At 39.3% G+C, this 23,106-nt stretch overlaps 3 protein-coding genes across 9 annotated transcripts; 2 read left to right on the top strand and 1 right to left on the bottom strand.

Moving 5' to 3' along the window:
* Window positions 1–63: 63 nt before the first annotated feature.
* Window positions 64–14,813, top strand: LOC116916872 (elongation of very long chain fatty acids protein AAEL008004). Of its 5 annotated transcripts, none has more exons than XM_045169660.1 (8): window positions 64–294; window positions 6,140–6,333; window positions 7,253–7,443; window positions 9,458–9,538; window positions 11,913–11,969; window positions 12,062–12,304; window positions 12,594–12,752; window positions 13,103–14,813. In XM_045169660.1, exons 2-8 carry the CDS (start codon window positions 6,276–6,278, stop codon window positions 13,304–13,306), a joined length of 993 nt encoding a protein of 330 aa, XP_045025595.1. In that variant the 5' UTR covers window positions 64–294; window positions 6,140–6,275; the 3' UTR covers window positions 13,307–14,813. The 5 variants fall into 5 exon arrangements, with proteins under 5 accessions (XP_045025595.1, XP_032778068.1, XP_045025594.1 ...); XM_032922177.2 differs by lacking the exon at window positions 9,458–9,538 and adding an exon at window positions 8,304–8,384; XM_045169659.1 differs by lacking the exon at window positions 9,458–9,538 and adding an exon at window positions 10,867–10,947 and having other exon boundaries at window positions 66–294.
* A 655-nt stretch (window positions 14,814–15,468) lies between these two features.
* Window positions 15,469–19,908, top strand: LOC116916861 (importin-13). The gene is made up of 15 exons (XM_045169655.1): window positions 15,469–16,083; window positions 16,148–16,315; window positions 16,386–16,538; window positions 16,602–16,674; window positions 16,737–17,055; window positions 17,113–17,325; window positions 17,396–17,573; window positions 17,631–17,780; window positions 17,850–18,089; window positions 18,164–18,268; window positions 18,331–18,500; window positions 18,577–18,763; window positions 18,819–19,380; window positions 19,496–19,670; window positions 19,732–19,908. Exons 1-15 carry the CDS (start codon window positions 15,934–15,936, stop codon window positions 19,841–19,843), a joined length of 2,955 nt encoding a protein of 984 aa, XP_045025590.1. The 5' UTR covers window positions 15,469–15,933; the 3' UTR covers window positions 19,844–19,908.
* On the bottom strand, window positions 19,843–22,199 carry LOC116916866 (tetratricopeptide repeat protein 4). Of its 3 annotated transcripts, XM_045169657.1 has the most exons (10): window positions 21,722–22,199; window positions 21,608–21,633; window positions 21,394–21,539; window positions 21,220–21,337; window positions 20,969–21,140; window positions 20,711–20,903; window positions 20,461–20,639; window positions 20,290–20,400; window positions 20,062–20,226; window positions 19,843–19,996 (listed from the first exon to the last, which is right to left on the bottom strand). In XM_045169657.1, exons 3-10 carry the CDS (start codon window positions 21,532–21,534, stop codon window positions 19,906–19,908), a joined length of 1,170 nt encoding a protein of 389 aa, XP_045025592.1. In that variant the 5' UTR covers window positions 21,535–21,539; window positions 21,608–21,633; window positions 21,722–22,199; the 3' UTR covers window positions 19,843–19,905. The 3 variants fall into 3 exon arrangements, with proteins under 3 accessions (XP_045025592.1, XP_032778057.2, XP_032778058.1); XM_032922166.2 differs by lacking the exon at window positions 21,608–21,633 and having other exon boundaries at window positions 21,722–22,196; XM_032922167.2 differs by lacking the exon at window positions 21,722–22,199 and having other exon boundaries at window positions 21,598–21,617.
* Between the last annotated feature and the right edge of the window lie 907 nt (window positions 22,200–23,106).

The raw sequence follows: 23,106 nt of genomic DNA, 5'->3' as shown, positions 1-23,106 counted from the left end.
GGAGAGAGTCACACACACACACACCCACATCGGGCGCTCTGGTGGTACCCGCGAATGGTACAAGCCTCCAGACTAGGCAGTCCACAGTTGGCCAGCAGAATTGTTAGTGTCGTGTCACGTCGAGCCGGTTCTCTCCACTAGACACACACAGCAAAAAAAAAAAAAAAAGGAAGAAGGACCGGTTGAACACCTTGATTTTTGATTGTCAAATTTTGGACGACTTCTTTTTGCAACGAGTTTTTTTGTTTGTCGGCTGCCGTTGGTTTCCCTTTTCGTCGCCATTACAACAGTCGGGTAAGTTAACGCATTTTTGGTATTTTTCGTGCCCAAACCCTCGAGCGATTCGTTTTTTCTCTTCTTCCTCCCCCACCATAAAAAAACGTGCCGAACTGAAACGAACCACCTGTTTCTCGAGAAATCTCGTTTTTTTTTTATTCCCAGAAAAATATGGCTAAATTAAGTCTTTCTTTTCGGGAAAGAAAGCCTTAGGGTTTTACTGGTGGTGGCCGCCATTCTGTCTACAGCTGACATGTGCCTTGACTCAACACGCGCGTTTTTTTTTTTGTCTTTGCCTCACGAGGGTTTTTTCTTTTTTACATTTGATATCTCCATGTCTCTTGCATTTTAGTTTTGAACCCTATGAACTTTTTGGAAGAAACAAAACCTTTTCCTCGTATGTGTCGTGTTGGATGATGAATCGTACACGTTCGTGACTGCTCATAAAAGAAATGGATGAAACAGGTGAAACAGAAGAGAGTTTGTTGACTTGCCTGGGAAAACGCCTCGTGATTTTGAACGGTCTACTCCTCTTCACATTTATATTTTTTGGGAAGGGGGAAGTGGTTTTGATTTTGCACCACCATTCTGAACGAAAATGATTCATTTCATGGGCTAATTGGATGTGTTTTCTCGTTTTTTGACCGTAGCAATGAAACAGGGAATTTTTCATGTGCAGAAGTTTTCAGTATTTTGATGTAGGCTTGTTTTATCAGAGGCGCGTAACATACGGAAGTGATACCACATACCGCACGGTTGTTGCCTTATCGCGTATTGTTGGCAATCCCGCAATGTACAACTACGCACAGGGCCAACCAAAATGGAGAGCTATGGGATCTGGACGTGGCCGCCTAGTTTTCTCAGCCAACCAAAGGCGAAATAGACCCGTTCTTTCTTTTTAATTCATTTTTATTTTCATGTCCCACATTTTTGTGTGTTTTTTTTTTCTTTTTTTTGGGGGGTAGAGGGCATACAAAAAAACGGCTAGAGGGACGAAGAAACACCGTGAGTTCCAATTCAAGGTGTGGCCCTTTTTTCTTTTAAAATGGCGAATAGTTGGAAGCAGAAAAAAACAAAATCAAAATTTTTGGATTTTAATTTTTTTTTTTTTTATACTATTTGGTATCTGCCATGTTGAAAGACAAGATAGAGAGGGACCGGGAGGGATTCCCGTTAGGAATCTAAGACCCCCACACAAAAAAAAAGATGGAAGGGCGGATGAAAATCCCTTGCAGCTACGGCATGACCTGACGACCTACTAAATCGAGAAGCCCACCTGTAAAAGAAAAAAAAGGCAGCAATATCAAGAAAACCCTAAAAGTTTGAAAAAAAAGGGGGAAAAGATCCGATAGGAGAAACGACGCATCTTTTTTTTTATTATTTCTTTTTCAAAGGGATAATAAAAAAAAAACAAAGAAAACAAAAAGGAAGGTAATAGAACGACGTGAATGAGTACCGTACGTCCATCAGCTTTGAACGTGAGACGACACGAGAAGAAACGAAGAGCCTTGACCCGACGGAATGCGGAATAACAAGAGGGCCAGCAGCTATAGGTCATCGCAGGCGATTATTGAATTGTTTTTCTTTCCTCTCTTTTTCTTTGGGATACGCTTAACATTTAAGGCTACGTGCCATCTATCGGGATTCATCTGACACGTCCACGTTTTTCGAGAGCTAATCGGAAGAAGCTCATCTCTTTTGAAAGAGAATGTTTGGAGAAAGGAAAACGGATCTGCGAGTGGCTACTTTCTAATATGAAAGACGCAACGTGTTTGGCGGAAAGAGATCCTGTCTGTTAGGCTGTTAATGTATTACCGGTCGTGATTTTTTAAAACCAGACGAACCGCTTTCGCTTTCCTAAATAATCTACCAACAAAAAAATGATTATTCAGGTTTTTTCCACTTTGAAAAAAAAAAATTGGCTTTGATTATGACGTCATTTATAGTGTGTTATTCCGGATTTTTTAAATTCCCGCTTTGCCGTTTGAAATTAAAAACACGCGTTTGTTGCTGCATAAAACAGATCGTCGTGCGTGTACCACTTTGCGTGATCTCATCTCTCGTCCGGAAATGGGGTCCAAGTAACGCGGAAGGTTGCCGTGGCAACGGAACTGATATGTCATCACGTTGACGCAACGGCCGTGAATGTTTCACGATTAGCTCGTGAGGAGATCGATAACAGACTCGCGAGGCCATATTGTAGAAATGTTTCATTATCTTTCCTGGAAATTGTGGGAATTTTCTCTAATCTTGTTTTTTAAATGTTGAATGAATCGGAAATTTTGCGCGATATCCGATAGCTGCGTACCAAAGTAGTTGCAACTTTCCTTTTTTTTTTTCGTGTGTGTGTGTGCGCGCCTCTTTACACGCACATCCTAAATTTTTAGACACCTCCTTTGGTTATTATCAATTTGAATGTTAGAAAAACGCCATCACAGTGAAAATAATTTTTGCTTTGAAGATGGTAGAAAACGACTGTTTATTGCCTTCGTTTTTATTCTATTTCTTGAATAGAGCCGATATCGATTGTGAGTGTGTTCTATGTATGGCCGTTGCCATCGGCCAGAGGTCCGTGTTTGTTCCTCCTTCCGCCGCCAAACTTTCGCTTGCCAAATAGAAAGTTTGTGAAATATCTGTACGTCTAGCAGCCGCCTCCCAGAAAAAAAAAAAAGAGGGAGTTTATCGGTTTTGAAGCATTTTGAGTGTTTGCGATTCGATTGTAAATCTCTTTGACGAACGGCTAGGGGGTTAAAAGAAAAAATTAAAACAAAGCAAGTGCGCAGTTAAATAGGTAGGTCAGGGTCTAGATGTCTTCTTCCTTGTCCAAGTATTTAGCAGTTGACCTTTTTTTTTTATATTTGTTTCATTGAATGTCAATCTCTAGAGAAATCCATTTTATTTTTTAATCCACGTTTTTCTTTTTTGACGTTAAGAGGTTGACGGGGTCAGACACCTGAGAACCACCTTTCTTTTTAGAAAAATGTCCTCCTCGAACATTCCGGAAAGACTGTTGACCTCCATATCTGCACACAGGGTCGAATAGGTTTATTTTCATACATTTCGCCCATTTATTTTATTCTGTACTTGATGAATTTTAATAGTTGGGGCGTATTTATTTATTTTATTTTTTACATACCCACAATTTTTGCCGCCCTTTTTATTGATTTTTTAATGGACAAAAGCCGTTGCTTTTAAACTTGCTTTACGATGGATTACATGTCGAGCGTGTCGTCCCCCGTTTTGATTCTCGACATGTTTCATTTCCCGATGAACACTCGTTTTATCCGACACGAGTTCTTTTTTACAATCGCTATCCTCACACACACCTCGATTGGCTCACTCAAGACACTCGAGTTTTAATTCAAGCAGGGGTCCTTTCATGTGTGTAGTCGATTAATTTGTTTAACAAAAAAAAAAGTTTTCAAAATTGGATGTTTAATGTCTTAGTTGTTTGGTATTTAAATGCATTGCCAATCGAGCGATGCATGGATGAAGCAATAAGAGACAGTTGTAGTTTGATCCGGTTAGCCATAGCCAAGGCCAATCAAACGCTTACAGTTTCCAATTGAAGACGGTCTGAAACAGGTATGGGTTATTTGATTGCCATATCGGCTTTCAAGGATTTGAGATATTTTTAGCCAAAATCAGTTGAAAAACAAATCAGCTTTTCGTGTTCACGTGTTTTGCATATGAAATTCGATCGTCCCCGTGGTGATAATTAAAAGAAATGGAACAGGATTCGGTGCAAGTCCGTAACAACAGCAGCGACAACCTTGATTGCGTTCTTTTTAAGGGTTGTAGAAATCTAACAAACAGGGTTTCTTCCCCTTCTATTTTTATGTGTCGTTGTTTTTGTTTCTTACCTGTTGCCCATTCGACCTGTTTATTACACCTTGAATTCACTTTTTTTTATATTATTATTCCCTTCCAACATTCGAATTGACGTATAGGGAGTGTCCCTGTCTGTTGAGCAATTTCGACACTTTTGCGTATCGTCTCAATACGACGAATTTGGCACGGGCAAAACAATATCTAGAAATAACCGAGGTCAATCAAAGAGAACTTTACCTGCAGACACATTTTTGCAATTGCCTATTCTTAGTTTGATTTTTTGGACAGCACGTAGCCATTTGCCTGCGTCCACCCAAAGAAAGGGGGCGGGGTCACGATGGCATTTCAACTATATAGAAGGACTATGAGCCGATTCGATGACCAGTCTCTCTCCGTGTGTCAGTCTCACATTTCTTCATCTTCATCTTCTCCCAATTCCTCCCCGCCCCTACCTGTGCGTCCAACAGCTCCGGCCTTTTAAAAAGTCTTAACGATAAAGAGGAGACCCCATTTCCACGTGGGCTTTAACACACACACACGTACTCTGATCGCCTAATCCAGCCCACCTTCTTCTCTTCATAACGTGCTTGTGTGTGTGTGAGAGTGTGTCTACCTGTGTGCCTCTGTCGTGGTGGACGCGCGTGCGCCGACTTTCGCCTCCTCTATCCCTCCGTTGCGCATCCGTACAGTCGACAGTGAGTGTTTGTTGCAGCTACACCTGGCACGTTTTTTTGTTTTGTTTTCTTCTTCTTTCTTTTTAAGTGTTAATCCTATTTTGGATTGACTCTTTGCAAAAGAAATTCTCGTTTGGTACGTGATTAGCTTCAATGTTCTTTTTTTGGCCCGCTTAAATGATGTCCTTTGTTTTGATTGATTTATTGAAATTTGAAGTCAACGTTTTTTGATTTTTGTTTTTTGTTTTATGACTGATTGGCTAATAGATTGCCTGTTGAGAAAGAGAGTGAAGAACATGTAGGTGAAAGTTGGGGATTTAAAAAAAAAAAAAAAGATGTAGGTCGGCTATGACGAACTATAGCCAGAAGGTTTTGTGCGAGCGCCGAAATCGAGCCCACACCTTTGAGAGAGTTGAACGCCGCAGCCATTTTTTTTGTTTTGTTTTCAGCTTTTAACAGAATTTTGAAAAAAATTAAATTTAAGTTTTTGGTATTGGCCCAATTTGGCAACCTAGAAGCCAACGCAGGTTTAGAAAAAGAAAAAAACTCACAAAGGAAAAATAGAGAAGAAAAACAAAGTTGAAGATGGGTATCATTCGGGAACACTGTCAAGAACGGACTTGAATGGTTGCCCAACTCTGGAGGGAAAATAAGGTAGAGATAGAGAGGAAAAAAAAAAGAATGGGAGGGGGGAAGGTTCGAACAGGTGAAAATTCTTCTCATACCTTTTTGTGTAGTCGTCCACCCTCGGTGTGTGCCTCTCCTTTTCTGATTATCGACGCTCTATGCGTGTGTGTCTACGTGCGTATGTCTGTGTTTTGTATCATCGCTCTAAGCCATGGTTTGACCTGATTCCTTAACCAAGAAAAAAATCTCCATCCTCTGCTTCGGTCTTTTACATTTTTTGTTAGGCAAGTGTTTTTTGTTTTGTTTTTTATCTCTGCAGAAGATTCCTCGGTCAGGGTTTTGTGATTGGCACCTTCAAGGTAAACCCTAGTTCCGTTTCGCGGCCCGAACGCTGGTGGGTGTTGGTCATGTTCGCAATGTGACGCAACGGCTGTTTTCACTGACCCTATTTCCTTTTTCTTAATGATGTCTGCATCTCTAAATGATGCAACCCGTTAGTTTGATATGCAAACCATTTCCTGTGCTTCTTTCTTAAAAACGAATTTGAATATCTTGCTAAACTAGCCCATTTCTGTATTCATCTGGAAATGTTTGATTTAAATTTGTTAGATTCAGATCGGATTTTGATTGGATCATTTAAATTTCTTTGACAACACTGGGACGTCAATTTTTGAAAAAAAAAATTTAAATCATTAATGGTGTGCTTTTTTCTTTTGTTTTCACCCCCTTAGGTCTTGACTTTCATTCCGCTGTGGGCCACGCAGTACGTCGAAACGCGGTGGTTCTTCCCACAAGGTGAAACACACAAAGCGAAAAAAATTTTCCCAACCGGTGAAAACCTAGAAACGTCCAAAGTAGCAATACAATATGGCATCCCTTGTGGCTACCGTCGTCGACGGTTACAACAGCATATGGGACCTAAGAGGTAAATAAAAATGACATTTAAATTCTTTAAAAAAATAATCAATTTCCGTTTGTTTGGACTGAATTGATGGCCAACTTCACAGGTATGGCAATTCAAATCCAATTGTTTTGTGTGTGTATGTAAATGTGAGATGATTTAAGAGGAAGCGGAAATTCGATTTGGTTGAATGGAATAATGAATTAGGTCAAATAATCGCAATCGTTTAACGGCTAATCCAGTAGAACGAGATAAACTCGTTTCAAGATCACACGCTGTTTTCGTATTGGTCCGCGAGGTGATGACGTATCAAACGTGAAAAACCAGTTAGTAGAAATTTCATTTAGAACAAAATGTTGCACTTTCGATTGTTTTTTGTTTTTTCCTTCTTTGCCAAGTTGAATGTCATTGTTGAGAAAGGCGATCCTTAACGTTTGAAATTGTCTTTGGCGAACTGACGTCATAGTGAAAGATGACGTAGCTTCGATGTCCATTCGTGTTAGTGAGTTTGATATCGTCTTACACATTTGTTTTTTTCAGTATACATTTCAATATTGCAGGACATTGTTGGACACATAAAGTTTGGCTAACAAAACAATTGCTGATTTCAAACTAGCAATTTTTTTTTATTTACTGACAGTCTTTTAACATTTAACGGGTGGGCTAAAAGACTTAATTAGTTAATTTTTCTTGCCGGGCAAGTTAGTGACCGTGCAGCTTTGTGTGGCAACCTCCGTAACTAACAACAAAAAAAAAGGGACATCATCGTCTTTGCGTGACATAAAGGTCCTTTCGATACGCGATGGTCACAATAACGATTTACGAAGGGAATGCGCAGGAGTCTAATTGAATTCGATTGGGCTTGCAGAAATAAAAAATTGAATGTATTCACACACACGAAAATGTTTCAACTTATTATTTGTATTGTGTTTGTCCCAAACAGACAGGAGAGTGGAGAATTGGCTGTTTATGAGCTCGCCTCTGTCGACGCTCTTCATTTGCCTGACTTACGTCATGCTCGTTAAAGTGTGGGGACCGGCCTACATGAAAGACCGTCCAGCCTTCCAGTTTCGCCGCACTCTGGTCATTTACAACGCGATTCAGGTCATCTTCAGCACGTGGCTCTTCTACGAGGTAAAAACGATTGTTTCACGCCACGCTTTGATCACGTCATAAATCATTATTACATGTTCATAAGTTAACTTTAAAAAAAAATGAAAATTAAGACATCGTTGAAAAAAACAAAAATTCGCATCGCATTGAAAGGAACAACAAAATTGACGAGGAAAAAAAAAGAAAAGAAAAAGAAATTAAAACCTGAAACGTCCTGCCACCGTATTGTCCACACCGGTATCCTTTACATATCCTGAAATCCTTGATCGATTCGGCCAAGTCCGTTTCAATTCACTCCTGAAAACTTTCACCTCAAAACCTTTCCCCCCCCCTTTTTTTTTTAAATTACCTTCTTTCAATTAAATTCCTCGAACGAATTGTTTGTGCCACTTGGCCAAATTTAATCGGAAAAAAAAAATATTGTATCGGAAGATGGGAAACAGTTGGGCTGGGTGGGGAAAGTGGATCCGCTGTTCATTTTCAACATTGCGGCGGCACATTTGAATTTTTCTGTTTTTCAATCGTCACGCACAATTCGCTTCCTCTCCGCCTTCCCGCTTTTTATGTTGAATTATTTTCCTCTTTCCGAATTTTGTTTATTTGTTTATTTTTTATTTTTTCTGCGCTCTCTATCATTTCCCCCCCCCCCTTTCTTTCTTGACACTTAGTTGTGATTGTTTGATCGTTGGGGGGTGGGCATTTAACATATTTTGAATGGAGGGTGCATTGAATTGAAAGATTAAGGATAGATTGATAAGATGGGGATGAGCACAGAGGGCAACGGTGTGGACTTGGTGGAATGAGTCGTCGATCACGAAATGATTTGGTTTGTCAATGAAATGATGAATCTGCTATAAAAATGTCTGTATGCGTCTTGACAGTCGCTGATGGGTGGATGGCTCTTCCACTACAGTTTAAAGTGTCAACCCGTTGACTATAGTGACGATCCCATTGCCGTACGGGTGAGTTTAGTATTTTGTGTCTGCAATATCGCTCTCTCTCTCTCTCTCTCTCTTTTTCTCTCTCTATGATCCCCATTTTTAGATTTCAATCAAAGTATAAATTGACCCTCACTTTCTGTCTCCCCAATTTTTTCAATTGGCCCTCCACATACCACACGAATATTGCGCCATCCACACTACAAGAACGACAAAGAATTGGTTGCCACTTGAAAATAATAAAAAAAAAAAATAGATTTTTAATTTGAAACTGAACGTTCGTCGGAGACGTGACGTTTGGAAACCCAACATTTAAAACAAAGAGAAAATGAAACAGGAAAAGAAAAGGTCGATAATTTATTCATTTTTTTTTTCATCAAACATTCTTATCTCATCTGCTTTTATTATTTTACTCGGGTGTATTTATTCGTTGCTTTTGGTACCTCTCTGACCCCACCGAAGAATCTCTTATTTTTTTTTTATATACCTCTCACTACCATATTATCCCTTGGCGATCTGGATGACAAGCTTTCACGTTCATTTTTAGATTATTATTATTAACACTTGTACTACATTCTCAAAAACTGGTTTAAATTTAATTGAATTGTTTTTTTCTTTTCTTTTTGATTCTCGTTAGAATCTGGGGAGCCCACAAACAAAACGTAATTATGGAATGGAATGATTTTTGAATCGGAGGATGTGGTGAGGTTGGGGGGGCGGACTTCTCTCAGCTGTGCGAATCTTTCCAAAGTTTTTGTTTTGCCAGCCGCGTTTCTGGTTTTTCCTTTACGTTGGTCTTTACTCTCTTGCAGCCCACCTTTCCCCATCCTTTCACCTGATCCTTACCTCCCCCTCCACCAAGGCTGTGAAGGCATCATTTAAGAAAAAAAAATAGTTTGATGCCGATAGATGATCCGTGTGATTCAGAGAATCACGGATACAAAAATGTGTCGTTGAGAGGAGCACTTAAACATTTCTTGTGATGGATCCAACTCGAGGGAACAACAGGCCAAAAAACGAAAAGTCCCATCCATTTTCTGTGATAATAATCCGATTAAATTTTATTTTTGTTTTGTTTTGTGATTTCATCTTCGCAGTACGGTAGAGGGGGCTGGTTCCACGGATATAGCTTTGTGTGTCAACCAGTTGACTATTCCCTTGACGAAATGGCCGTCAGGGTGAGTTTTGATTTTCTACAATATGCCCCGCCCCTCTTTCTCTCTCAAAAAATGCCCCACCCTTTAGAACCAAACAGACAATTTTTATTATTTGAAAATAAAAAAAAAGAAATTAAATTAAACATTCTTCAAAATTGTCTAGTCCTCCAAACATCAAATAATAAAACAAGACAAGCGTCGGTTTGGTCTAGTGAAACAACGTACCCCCCACCCCCCCTCCCCGGCCTCCGCTCTGGAAGCATTCCATATTTTCTTTGTAAAAAAAAAAAATTTTTTTTTCTACCTGGAAAACTTGTTGTTTTTTTTCTTCCGTTTTTTGGGAACCGAACGTTCAACTTAATCGCATTTGGTGCATGGATAAAGGGGCGCATTAAACCAAATCTTGCTTTACAAAAACTAATCGATAACAACTAATTCCAAAGAAAAAACAAAAACAAAGTAAACAGTTAGGATCATTTTTATGTGGGCGATCTTTCGGTATTCGAATGTGTAGTTGAATATGTTAATTATCGTGAAACAGAAAAGAAACAACAATTTAAACAGAGGCACATCAACACGCTACACCTTTCCTTATCGATCCTTATCTTTGCCTTTACAATTTCGCAACGAGCTGATTTGATCCGAGTGCATTTTCTTCAGAAAAAAGGGGCCGGGATTTGTTACAACAGGTGGATCGAAAAAAATAGAAAATTTAATTATAATTTGTGCCAGGTGTGAAAGGTCGTGTTTCATTGCGGTTGAACAGCTCTAGCAGACGACCACATTCGAGAAATTTTTTTTTTCTTCTTCTTGCAAACTTTCCTTTCTTCTACACTTGAAACCAGTCGTCGATGATTGTCTGCATATCTTTTATTTGGTTATTTCTCCTTACTTCTTGTTTCCTGCACAATCTTATTTTCGCTTAGATTTTGTTGTTATCTAAAGGAAAAATTCTTTCTTTCTTTGCTGTGTCCACCTTCTCTACTTTACTGCTGGATGCTGTCAAAAGAGATCAAGGTTTCTTTAAAGAGTTCGAAGAAGTGCACAATCTTCTGAAAGCAAAAATTGATGGGGGCAATGAAAGAACAACGGGTCCACTCTCTTCAGCTTTCAAAAAAAATATGAGTGTGCTCATAGAATTAAAGAACTACAATAGATTTTAATGCATTTTTGAGGGAGGCTGATTTTAATTTGTAATTCATTTTGATAAAGAGGAGAAAAAAAAGGGCACAAAAGAAGAATTAATTATTTCATTTTTTTGTTTTGTTTTTCGAAATATGTCTAAACATAAAGAAAAAAGAAAATATTTTTTTGGTGACGGTGCGCTCGCGCTTTTATTTTATTTCCAGATAGCCATGTCTGGCTGGGCAAATAGTTACAGTTACCGATGCCAACCGGTGGATTATTCCGATAATCCACTGGCCATTCGGGTGAGTTGTGTGCATGAAATTATCCTTCCACGTTCTCTCACATTATGTACGTGTTTTTTTGTTTTGTTTTTTTCTTACCTGCATTCTTTATTCCGCACTTATCCTCATCCTTACATACAAATCACACAAATGCCATCTCCTCCCCTCTCTGACTCTCTTAATTACAAATTACTTCCTGACGGCTTTTCATGCTAGTCTTTTTTTACAATGTCCTTCCACATTGTTTCCGTTCTTCTTTCATTTTTGATTTATTTATTTTTTTATTGTAATTTTTTTTAATATTTCTCCCTTTTACATTGTCCAATTTTCACTACTAACACAATGCAGTAGTTAGTGCAATTTTTTAACTACATGAAATGAGACAAGTTAAAAATGAAAGACCGACTCTCGTATTGGACCGTAGCATTTAAAAAACAACAAAAACACATTACGAATTCATTTGAAAACAAATTGAAACCGCGACCAAATCGACCGTCAACACAATTCCCAATTTGCGTTTTTGCTTTACGCTTTTTTTTTTTTTGTTGTTGCATGATAGTTCCAACAAAATCACGCTACACACGAGATAGACGCACGTTACTTGCTCCCGACACGCCTCCACAAATGTCCTCCGTTCTCTCCCACAAAAACAAACAGACAAAGAAAAAAAAAACATCAAGTTTTTATGTTCAAACTTCTTCAACCTTTTCCGCTTATCTCGTTAATCGAAAAGAAAAGAAAAAAAAAGGAAAAATCCTGCAATCAAAACATTGACCGCAATGCATCCAGTTAATGAAAATGCGAGTCCATTGCAGGAAATTTCTTTGATTTTTGATTACGAGATTTTGTGTTTGATTCCAAGCTTTTTTATGTTTTTTTTCCCCCTTCTTAAAAAAAAAAAAAGAAATGAAATAATTTAAATTAACTTTAACGGAACGTGATGATCAATTAACGATATTCTTTGTATTCGCAATACGACGATGTAGATGGTGTACGCCTGCTGGTGGTATTATTTCTCCAAGTTCACCGAGTTCTTCGACACGGTAAGAATTAATTCAACTATTTTTTTTAAGTCATTCATTTAATGTATTTCCCCTATTTATTAATACATGTTTTTTTAAATTTGAAATTTCAGATTTTCTTCGTTTTGCGCAAAAAGGATGAACATGTCTCTCTTCTGCACGTTGTGCATCACGGCATTATGCCGATGAGCGTCTGGTTCGGAGTCCGTTTCACACCTGGTGGCCACTCGACTTTCTTCGGTTTGCTCAACACTTTCGTCCACATCGTCATGTATTTCTACTACATGGTGGCCGCCATGGGACCACAATACCAAAAATTCATTTGGTGGAAGAAATATCTCACCGCTTTTCAGATGGTACGTTTGAACGTTTCCTTCATCTCCCCCTTCCCCCCTTCCTAATAAATAATAATAATAATAAATAATCGACTACAATTGCATCGACCATTAACACATGGTGACATCCTTGCGCAACTGCAAAAATGAACGATGTCATGGTCGTTCCGTCTTGATTTAGTTTTAGTTTTTGACGTTTCGTGATCGATAGGGCGTGGCCCTTGGAAGCGGAAGGACGATGCGATGTTGTCTGCAATTCGGCGTGCACGTCAATTGATTTTTTTGCTTGTTTCTCTTACGCCGCCATTAGGTTCAATTCATCGCCATTGTGGTGCACGCGTTCCAGCTGCTCTTCATCGATTGCAACTACCCCAAGGCCTTTGTTTGGTGGATCGGATGCCACGGCGTCCTCTTCTTCTGTCTCTTCTCCGATTTTTACAAGCGCAGCTACAAGAACGCCAAATCTCGCGTAAGCATTCGTTCGTTCTATTGTATGGTGTGGGGGCTTTGATTCGAAGGATTTCAATTTCCGGTTCAATCGGCAGAAGACGGTTAACTAGATTTCATTTTGCCTGGGAAAATGTTTAACCCACTTTTCGGAGGGAAGCGGATCATTTTCAGTCCCACGTGTCGCTCCGCCCCCTTCCCCCTCCCCTCCTATTTTGCCCCATCTGTCCACATTAAGTGTTAAAAAAAAGTGGGAAACTATTCCAACTGTTTACTGCGACCAGACCACCTGTAGATTAGCAAAGCATTTTTTTTTTTTTTTATTTCTATCTAATTTGTTTTTATTTACTTTTTGTGTGTGTTTGTGAGTAGATTGCCGCGGCTACGAATGGCTTGAAAACCAATGGGCACAGTAACGGATATTCTAATGGCAGCACTAGCAATGGGCACAGCAACGGACACACTAACGGACACGCCAACGGCCACAGCAACGGGCACGCCAACGGCAAAGTGCACGACAAGAATGGCCATTCAAACGGCTACACGAATGGAGCTGTTCATTCAAAGGATGAATAGACGTCAATGCCTATGGAGAAAAAAAAAAGCCTTTCCTTCGTATCTCTTAATTGTTTTGTTTTTTTCCAGTTTTCCCTCACCTGTTTTTTTTTTTTTAGTTTTTCACCCCATTAACAATTTCTTCTTTCGTCCCTATTCCATTCGTTCTTTTTTTTTTTTTTTTGAAGAGAAATCTTCCCCTTTCACGCCCGCCTTATATTTACCTGCGCGCGCGAGAACTGGAAGAAAAGTTTTCTCTCTCCGTGTAGCCTCAGGATTATCCCACATGATCATCCTTTATTAAACATCTTCTTCACTTCGTTTCCTTATTATTATTATTATTTTTTTGCTTATCAGATTCTTCGATACACTCCCTCCATCGACTCCAGCCTTTTTTTCGCGTTTCCGTACGTGAATACATAATTTTTTTGCGTGTGTCATAGCAAAAGGAAAAACAAGAGAAGAAGAGAAAAGTTACAAATAAAAAAAAAATTAATAAAAATAGACAAACAAAAAAAAAAACCTTTAACGTTATCAGTTTGTTCGACTTTACTATGACGTAGAGGTGTAGTAATTGGGTTATTTGTTTTCGTGTACATAAAAGGCATATCCAAGTTTCAAGATACACACACACGTACATACGCACAACCATATCACATCGATTGGTGTAGTGTGTGTATCCCGTAATTCCTTCGCTTCTCCCTCCCCCACAAGTTTAAGTTGCCTTTTTTTTCCCCCAATTTATTATTATTAATGATATCGAATTTCTGTTTTTCTTCTTTCATCCCCTTTCAAACACCTTTTTTTTTTTTTCCTTTTTGAATTACCTGATGCAAAGTCTGACGGGTCTCTTTTTGAGTTCACGTGTTTTCGGATTGAACCATCGCCAATAGGAATTTAGTTGAACGAACAAAAATCAGAAAACGAAAGAAAAAAAAAAGAAAATCAAGGACTTAAGAGAATCAACCTAAGATGATGTTCTTCTGTCATTTGTTTTGTTTTTTTGTTGTTGTCCTTTCCTTTTTGCTTCATCTATTTTCCTTGTGCTCAAGTGCTGAATCAATAAAACGAGGAACGAGAGAAACGAAAAAAAACAAACATTACAAACAAAAAAACTGGAATTAAAAAACAAAACAGAAGACAGTCCAGTCAAATGCGAGGACCAAAAAAAAAAATCAGTACAGAAATGTATGGTTGTCTCTTTTTTTCTATTGTTGCCTTTGCCCAAGTTTTCGAAAAGTCCATTTTCTTTTTTCTCTTTCCCTTCCCCATGAAATGTCTGTCATGGAACGATGGTATTGGTCTGGAACAAATCAACAGGAAAAAAGAAACGAAACCCTTTGAATCCCGTCCTTATTATTTTCTTCCCACTCTTTTGTCTTTGACTTTTTACGTTAAAAGAAACCAAACGTGTTTTCTACATCCCACCCCCGTTCTCCCGTACCCCTTCTTCACGATTCATTTTGATGTTTTTTTCTGGAATTGAAAACACAATAAAGAATTAATAAAGAAGAACTTTATATCTTTACCTTTTGGGTTTTATTAACTAGAAAAAACATTGGACTTGAAGCGTTTACTACCCATGTGGGCTATCATTTCTCTCGTTATTCCACACAAGTTTGCATAACATTCCGGCCCCTGCCTGTTCTCTTGAAATAATTCCCAGAGATGCATGTTTAAATGCTCACTTGATTGTATTATTTCTTTTCCGATCCCCAAACCGTCTCCTTTTTGTGTTAATACATAATTATTACATCTCCTAATCAACAATACAAGTCCATCTTGAGGAATTTTGTTTACCGAAAACCTTAAAATCCGGCATATTGCAAGCAGCAGACGAACAAACAATGCTCTGACCCAGACAGTTGGAACTGTTAAGTTACGTGTTGTCGTTAAAAATGGGTTACAATGACAACACTAACTGCCCTTAACTTTGGGCAGTCAAAGTCCAGAGGACAAGGACGCGACGTTTCGGTGAGGCTCGTGTTGAACAAAAGAGAAGAAAGAAACGTGGCAAGTCTTAAGAGGAACGGTGAAGAAGTCATTGGCATTCCAAAAAAGAAAAATTTAAATTCTCCAAAGTACAGACGAAAGACTTTTCGAATCGCCTCCAGTTGGCCTAGTAAGATGATGGAATATAAACTTAGGTCGATGCGTACACGAGGATCTAGTAGGGCAGAAGTCGCAGCCAAGGAAGCTGAATCTCCATTTAAGGGGGCTCTGTTCAAGGTTCTGATGGATTACGTGAGGCAATTTACATTCTTCTGCCCTCAAAAGGTAACGGGAGAGCTATGGACGAATTTATGAAACCCATGTCAGCAGCAAACAGTATCATTTTAACTGTAAACCGCAATTTTTGATGATTATCTTTTGAGAAAAATCAAACATGGAACACGTAGCTCAGTTTTTCGGCAACCTTATACTACACCGATTTTCTCATTCGGTGCTGTTGGGCAATGTCCATTTCGTTCAAAAGATTTTGCAGGAAGCCAAAATATCGACGTGATAATAACGCAACCTGGTGGCAGACGGCAATTTTTTCCTTTAAATTCGTCTGCTGCAATGTGGTGGTAAAATAGCTTTGTGACACTTTTTATAAACAATAAAACGAGGAAATAAATTTACGTATTCCGAAGAAATTTATCACAATGGAGTTAACTGTAGAGAATTTAGAAAAAGCCGTTAGTCATTTTTATCAAAATTCGGCCACCCAATCCCAGCTTAATTTGTGGCTGACTGCCGCCCAATCATCAGCACAAGCATGGACATTCGGATGGCAGCTTCTTGATCAATCAAAAGTAAACATACTCTAAAATAGTTGATAAAATTTACATTTTTAACATTTTATTTTCAATCTTAAAGCCTGTGGAGGTGCAATACTTTGGAGCTAGCTCACTTCAGATCAAGATCTCTAGGTTTTGGCACGAAATTCCAGCTGACAATTATGCATTTTTCAGAGAAAAACTGATTGATGCTGTTATGTTTTATGCAAATGGGCCCAAAATCGTATTGACCAGGTTATGCCTGGCGGTAAGTGAAATGAGTAATCTCTTATCATTATATAAATGCCATAAAATGTATTTTGTCTGTTGGAAAAAAGCTGTCGTCCATGATATTGCACTCCATTCCTGATCAGTGGGCTAGTCCCCTGAATGATTTCATATCAGTGTTGCAACAGGCCAGTGGTGAAAGAACATTGCAATCACATCATGTAACACTGTTGCTAGAAATATTGACTGTTCTTCCAGAAGAGGTTTGAATTTAGATACACTTAATTCTTACCATACAGCTCTTTTTAAAAACAAATTTTTTCCAGTTTCAAAATATGAAATTAGCACATGATCGAAAAATTTCCATTAGAAGAGAACTACTTAAGGCAGTTAAAGAGGGTATTAAACATGTATAAACAAAGTTCCATGTTCAAGTTTCTAATCATTTATCCTCAATCTAGTACTACCAATTCTGCGTGAAGTGATATGTCGTGGAATCCCCCGTGAAACACAAATTTCACCGGAGGACGAAGCAGCCGCGCTGGCTGGTATCAAATGCTTCTCATCATGGATCCAACATGGAGTTGGAGTCGGCTTAGAAGAAAGTCTTCATTTGGTGGAACCTTTGTTAGCGGTGGCCCGTAATGCCAATTTGACGGAAGCATCTTTGGACGCCTTGACTCATCTTTTGAACCACCCGGAAGCTCACCGTTATCCAAGTTTGCTTATGGACATGCTGAACCAGTTGCTTTCTCTGAAAGACCATATCCAGCTGCTTAGGTACTCCGTTTGACACTAGATTTCCGCACTGTAGAAAACCGTTTGTGAATTTCTCAGACGTGAAGGAGATTTGGAGGGTGCAGCTCACATCTATGCTACGCTTGCGGCATTTGGCGAGAGCCACTCTCGTCTTTTATTAGACGCCGTTCTGGAAGACGGACTAAAGAAGGAGAATGTTCTGCAGCTGACACAAATCATGTTGGAAAGCACCGGAACTCCCGGTCGCTACCCGCTAGACGAAAATTGTAGTCATTTGGCATTTAGTTTCTGGTAGTTTGCATTTTTCTTCATATATTATTTGCTAGTGAATCTTAAAACAAACGTTATCTTGTCCCATAAGGTACATTCTTCAGGATGACATCTGCACTTCGAATGTTGAGAAACAGAAAATCTACGAATCGTTGTTCGGCCCAGCCTATTTGGCCTTGGTCGATATCTTGTTGACTAAATCGATGATCACTGTAGACCAATCGGATTGGAGTCCCGACGACAAAGAGACCTTTCGATGCTATCGTCAGGTATGCAGTACATTCACTTCCACCGGTAACAGTAATTCCTCTACGCCCAAATACTAGGATATCTCCGATACGTTGGCGTATTGTTATAAATTTCTGAGATCGGCTATGATGGACCGTTTGGCGTCCCACCTTGCTTCAACAGTGTCACAATGCAATCAGAACCCCAGTGAATGGCCTCCATTGGAGGCATGTCTACACGCTTTAAAAGTAAGTCCCAGTTAAGTGTTTACCGTTTATTGCCAAGTAACAGGCCCTTACCGTGTCGACAACTATCAGGCGGTCGCTGAGAATATCGAAGCCGAAGCAGACTTGCTCGTTCCTCAGATACTGAGTTTATTTGGCAATATTCCATATGGCTCGGGTCATCGTTTCGTCGTCAACACGGCGCTCGAGACACTTGGTGCTTACGCGGAATGGTTGAGCGCACACCCCACCTACTTGGGTCATGTGCTACCTATTCTCCTTTTTGGTCTTAACAGTTCGGACGCTGCACCGGCAGCAACTTTGGCCCTTAAGGTAACTTGCGCATTAGATATTGGTTTTTGATTTCTCAGTGGAGCCTTAATACTAACGCCATTCACCATTCCTAGGATATAACCCGAGATTGTCAAATTGGGATTCGGCCATATGCCGAAGCATTGTTGCAAGGTGCCGAACAAGCATTGCGCCTCGATGATCTCAAAGACAGTGAAAAGGTAACACTACTTCTAAGTGTATCACGGTGGTGTCGGCTGACTTGATCTTTCTCCTTTTATAGATTCGTTTGATGTACATATTAGGGAAAGTTTTATCAATACTGCCTTTGGATATGATAGTTGCCAGTCTAAATCGCGTAGTGGGTCCGTGTGTAGAAGAATTACGCACGCTATGCACCACCCGAGAACCGGACGCCCTGACAAAAGTTGTGCTTATTACCAGGCTTAAAATGTAGCGTATAGTTATTGAGAATGAGCGCCATTTCGACGTTACTCTTATTGCGACATTCGTAATTTCGTTTTAATAGGATTGCTACCTTATGCACCACGCTTGACTTAAGAATCTCTGGTGGAGACGATTCCGAAGCTGATGAATCCGTAACTCGGCAGGCTTTGGCAATTCAGCAACAACCTGTTCTTTTGATTGCCCAGCAATTGCTCCCCTTCTTGAAAGGTGTTGTGGACCACTGGGGGGCCGATGAGCAGATTTCCGAGGTACAAATGACATTCAATTCTAATATCACTGAATTTATAATCACGTTGTTTTTAGTCCATCTGCTTGGTCGTCAAACACACTGTTTCAACTTTGATGGAGGAATCCTTATCTTTTTTGCCAGAATTGGCAGCCGTTATCGTCCAATGCCATCGGCTGTCACCCCAAGCAGCTACATTGGATGTAGCCAAGCTCATCATTTTGATTTTCAGCCAGGTTTCTGGCGACGCTCAGCAGCTTATTAGAGCTTTCCTCTCGGAAATTATTGGAACTACATTGCAGGTTTGCGGGGTTGACTACAGTACGCTGACACTGGACGGTGTCCCTTCCGTTGACGTTAACCGTCTGGCTGATAACAATGAAGTTTTGGGTAGCTTCCTCGGTCTTCTGACTCAGATTATCAGAAAAAATCCAAAATTGTTGATCGGCTCGTCGTATCCCCTGTCGTCGTTGTTTTATTGTGGCATTGTCGGTTTGACGAGGCCCGAGTCACCAGTCCTTAAAGCAGCTACGCAATTTCTGGTCCATTTCATCACTCAAAGCAGAGAGAATCCCGAGCTCGTATCTGTTGTACAGAATCAAGGCCACCTTCTCGTTGCCCAACTTCTTAGCTGCATAGGTATAGTAGTTTCATTTGCCTAATCGTACACGTTTGTTTCACATTTATTGAATAGGGCCCGTAAAAAGTTCATTTGTTGAGGTTTAAGCCACATGTTAAATTTGTCTGTTTCTAGGTGGAGAATCGCCCCGAGCTCTGGTGGAACACACGGCCGACGTTATTTTGGCACTTAACAAGAAATATTTTGACAGTCTCTGTCGATGGATGAGCACATCCCTTGGTCGCGAACGTTTTCCATCGCCTCTCGTCAGTCAGCCTCAAAAGGAGAATTTTTGCCGTTCTATCCTGAAGTACGTAGTTTGCCACCTTTCCTGGTTGTCTTGTATTTATTAACGGCAGGTGTTGTTGTAGGGAAAAATCAAACAAAAGACGACTACAAGACATTGTACGAGAATTCTCCCTATTGTGTCGAGGGCTTGAAGGGACTGAGTACTCGGAACAGACAAGTCGGATTCTTCCTTGAATTTTTTAACAATTTGGTGTAATTTGTATATCTTTCACGTCATTATACATCCGCTCGAAGTATCAGTTTGTGTATCTGTTTAAGAAATCTTTTTGGAATGGGCTTGCCTCAACCAAACAGATGAATCCAGGCGTTCCGCCTTGAACGATGTACCTTTAAAAAAAAAAAAACAATAATAAGAAACACAAAGAAAGCTAATGCAAGTAAAAAAAAAATACGTTTTTTGGGACAAAACTTCCTTTAACGAACAGTTTGGATCAACTACGTAAAGTTTTCCACTTTCCCTGTGCTCGTAATACATACGAATCGAGGTTGGATTATACTTCTTTTCCAAGTCCCAAAGTGGCGATTCTTCAAACATCATCTGCAAATGGTCCATGAAGCTGGAGGAGATACGTAAATGAGTGTTTCAGTCAAAATGGGAACGTGAAGGAAGAAATAATCACCAAGAATCTTCGTGGAATTCTTGTACGAAATCAGTTTCACCATATTCTGGATACAGAAATAGGACGGGCCAAACCAAAGCGTCGCCGACCAGATGAACGCGTTTTCCAATTCTAAAAATAAAAAGGGTTGATTTTGTTGTATGTAGTACAATCAATTTTCTAGATCCATACGCTGCCGGATGACATGGTTCAATGCTGGATAAGTCCAATGTCGTTTTACCACCATCTCTTTTCCCCTTGATGCCAGTTGCGATGCTGCGAATGCGCAAAGCGTTTACCAACTCGTTGATTGACGCTTGTTCTTTTTTCTCTGCTATTTCTGCCTTTCTTTTGTTTCTTTCCTCCAATTTCTGTCCAAAAAACGAATTAAGTCACTCATCAATCTATCTTTCTACTGAATTGGGTGATTTTCGTTGTATACTTGGCCCTGTACGAGCTCAGTTCGCAATTTAACGAGCGCAGGATCGCTGTTTTTTAATCTTATTCCATAGTCGCACCATTTAAGGCCTTCAGCATACCTTTTTAATTGCAAACAACATTGAGCTGCACGTACGATGGCCTTAGTATAATCAGGTTTTAATTTTGCAGCTTGCAAGCTGTCATTCAATGAAGACCTTGGAAACAAAGCTTTGTTATGGAACAATGCATTGTTTCAGAATCATGCAGGTAATTTGAGAACCTGTAGTTACCCAGGTGAAATTGGCATGCTGCTCTATTCAGATATAAATTTGCTTCAAGTTCCACATTTCCACATTTTTGTTTAAGTCCTTCAGTATAATTGGCAATGGCAAAGCGGTATTTCTTCAGCTTGAAGTTGAAATTACCATCATTCTTATAAGCCAGAGCTAAATCTGTTATTTCGATTGTACAATAAATAATGAATGAATGAATGAATAAATAAATATGAAGCTTTTAAATTCTAATGGTTACCTTCAGTTGTGTTTTCATCAGGGTCATACTTTAGTTGTTGAAAAGCTTCAAGGAGAGGTGGCAAGGGTTCTCCTTCTTCCGGTAGTTTTTTCATGAAAAATGGGTGCTGTTCCATTTCCTAGTAGACAATATAGAATCAGCACTATTGGCAAATGAGGGTATTCAAAAATGTACCTGCTCCCACGTCTCCTCCTTCCATCCTTCGGAATAAGGAGTATTTTTACGGGAATTTATAAATTCTTCCAGATCTTGGTCAAGTTTCAAGGCTAACTGGTGCTTCTCTTCTTCACTCATATCTTTTTTCTGTTCTGTCATTTTCCCTGTAAACAAATAAAGCAATTATTATTTATACCACTAAGGGATCAACAGGATAGATACAGGTATATACTATATAGCAGCCCTAGTTTTCCGTCGCTGTGAAAACAAATGGTTCGTACCAATTTTACCCTTCTTTTAGTATTTTAGTGAATTCGACACACGAGCATTACTGTCATGATCTCACCTTGTTGAAGGATCCTATTGATTTTCCAGAAAATTATTATTCGATTATTTATTTTTTCCTGCCACTCTTACAGTACACGTGCGTGCTGAATTTGGTCGTCTGCAGCAACGTAGACTCTCTGCCATCTACATGCCTTTTTCCGAATATTTCTCGGCAAACCGCGAGTTATAATCAATCCTTCATTGATGTTTTTCGAAATTGAGGATTCTGGAACTTTTTATAATGACACGTTTGCGGGAAACTCAAGGCTATGATAACACCGAATTGAAATCATTTGATCAAAGGTAGAATGTTTGCTCGATTTTTTGTGTGTGTAACGAACTGCTAGATCAGAAGAATAACTATAAATAGGAAATATTGGTGGATTAGGTTTTCGCCACGCTGCGCAACAACAATCAAGCCAATCGAGACTGATGTACACTTATTTTCACAGAAACTTGTTCGCGAGTCAAGAACTCGATTGACGCTTAAGTTGGTTACAACGTATATTCAACGTAGTTTTAGTCGAGTTGGCTTACACTGCTAATTTAGTCCGTGGGCGATGCATTCGGAAGTAGTCTATCGCCTAAAACAACACGCTGATAGCCATTAAGATAAAATACTAGCCAAACAAAAGAGATATTCTGGACAAATATTTAATTTGCTGTTCAAAGAGCAGTAGTATAAATCAATTAAGGGCATCACAACATTCGAACTACTTTTGCATCCGTGCTAGAATACAGAGCTCAGTTTATTGGATAAATTATCTCGCGTCATTGACAGAAACGTAACAGACTAATAAAAAAAAAAGTCATCTACGTCCATACGTCATTGTTCCATGATCACACGCCGAGAAGTTGATTAATTGTTACCTACGGGATGCGAAGTATTTTATGTGTTGCACCACACACAATAATAGCGATATAGGTCAAACGAGAAGTAGTGGGCTAATTTATTGCGTCAAAATGATGAAATTCTTTTTTGTTCTTCTTTGTTGTTGTCCTTGTCAACAACTTCCGGAGGAAGTAAAAGGTATTGACAGTTGAAAAAGTTCAACGTATAGTTGCATTAACAATTAATAATTCATCCGTCGATCAGATTCCACACGTAATACAAAACGCTTGAAGAAATAAACGAGAGGTCAGATAGATATGATCCAATTAAACTAGAATTGCTTATATTCGAATTGTTTTATTCAGCTCACGAATTCGAATGTAGACATCGAACACCGTTATTTGCATACATTGCGACTGAAAGGCTTGATCTTGATGTTAAGGTTATGGTATTCTGTTCAAACGAAACAGTCACTATTTGCAAATTTTTGCAATTCAAGTGTACGTGTGCTTTGCTGTTCTGTCCTTGTCGTTAAAGTAGCTTATACATCTACCTACGTTCGCACGTCAGCG

The sequence above is a fragment of the Daphnia magna genome, linkage group LG2 (genome assembly GCF_020631705.1).
Source record: "Daphnia magna isolate NIES linkage group LG2, ASM2063170v1.1, whole genome shotgun sequence".
Classification (NCBI taxonomy): domain Eukaryota; kingdom Metazoa; phylum Arthropoda; class Branchiopoda; order Diplostraca; family Daphniidae; genus Daphnia; species Daphnia magna.
This window is presented reverse-complemented; position numbering and strand designations above follow the sequence as displayed.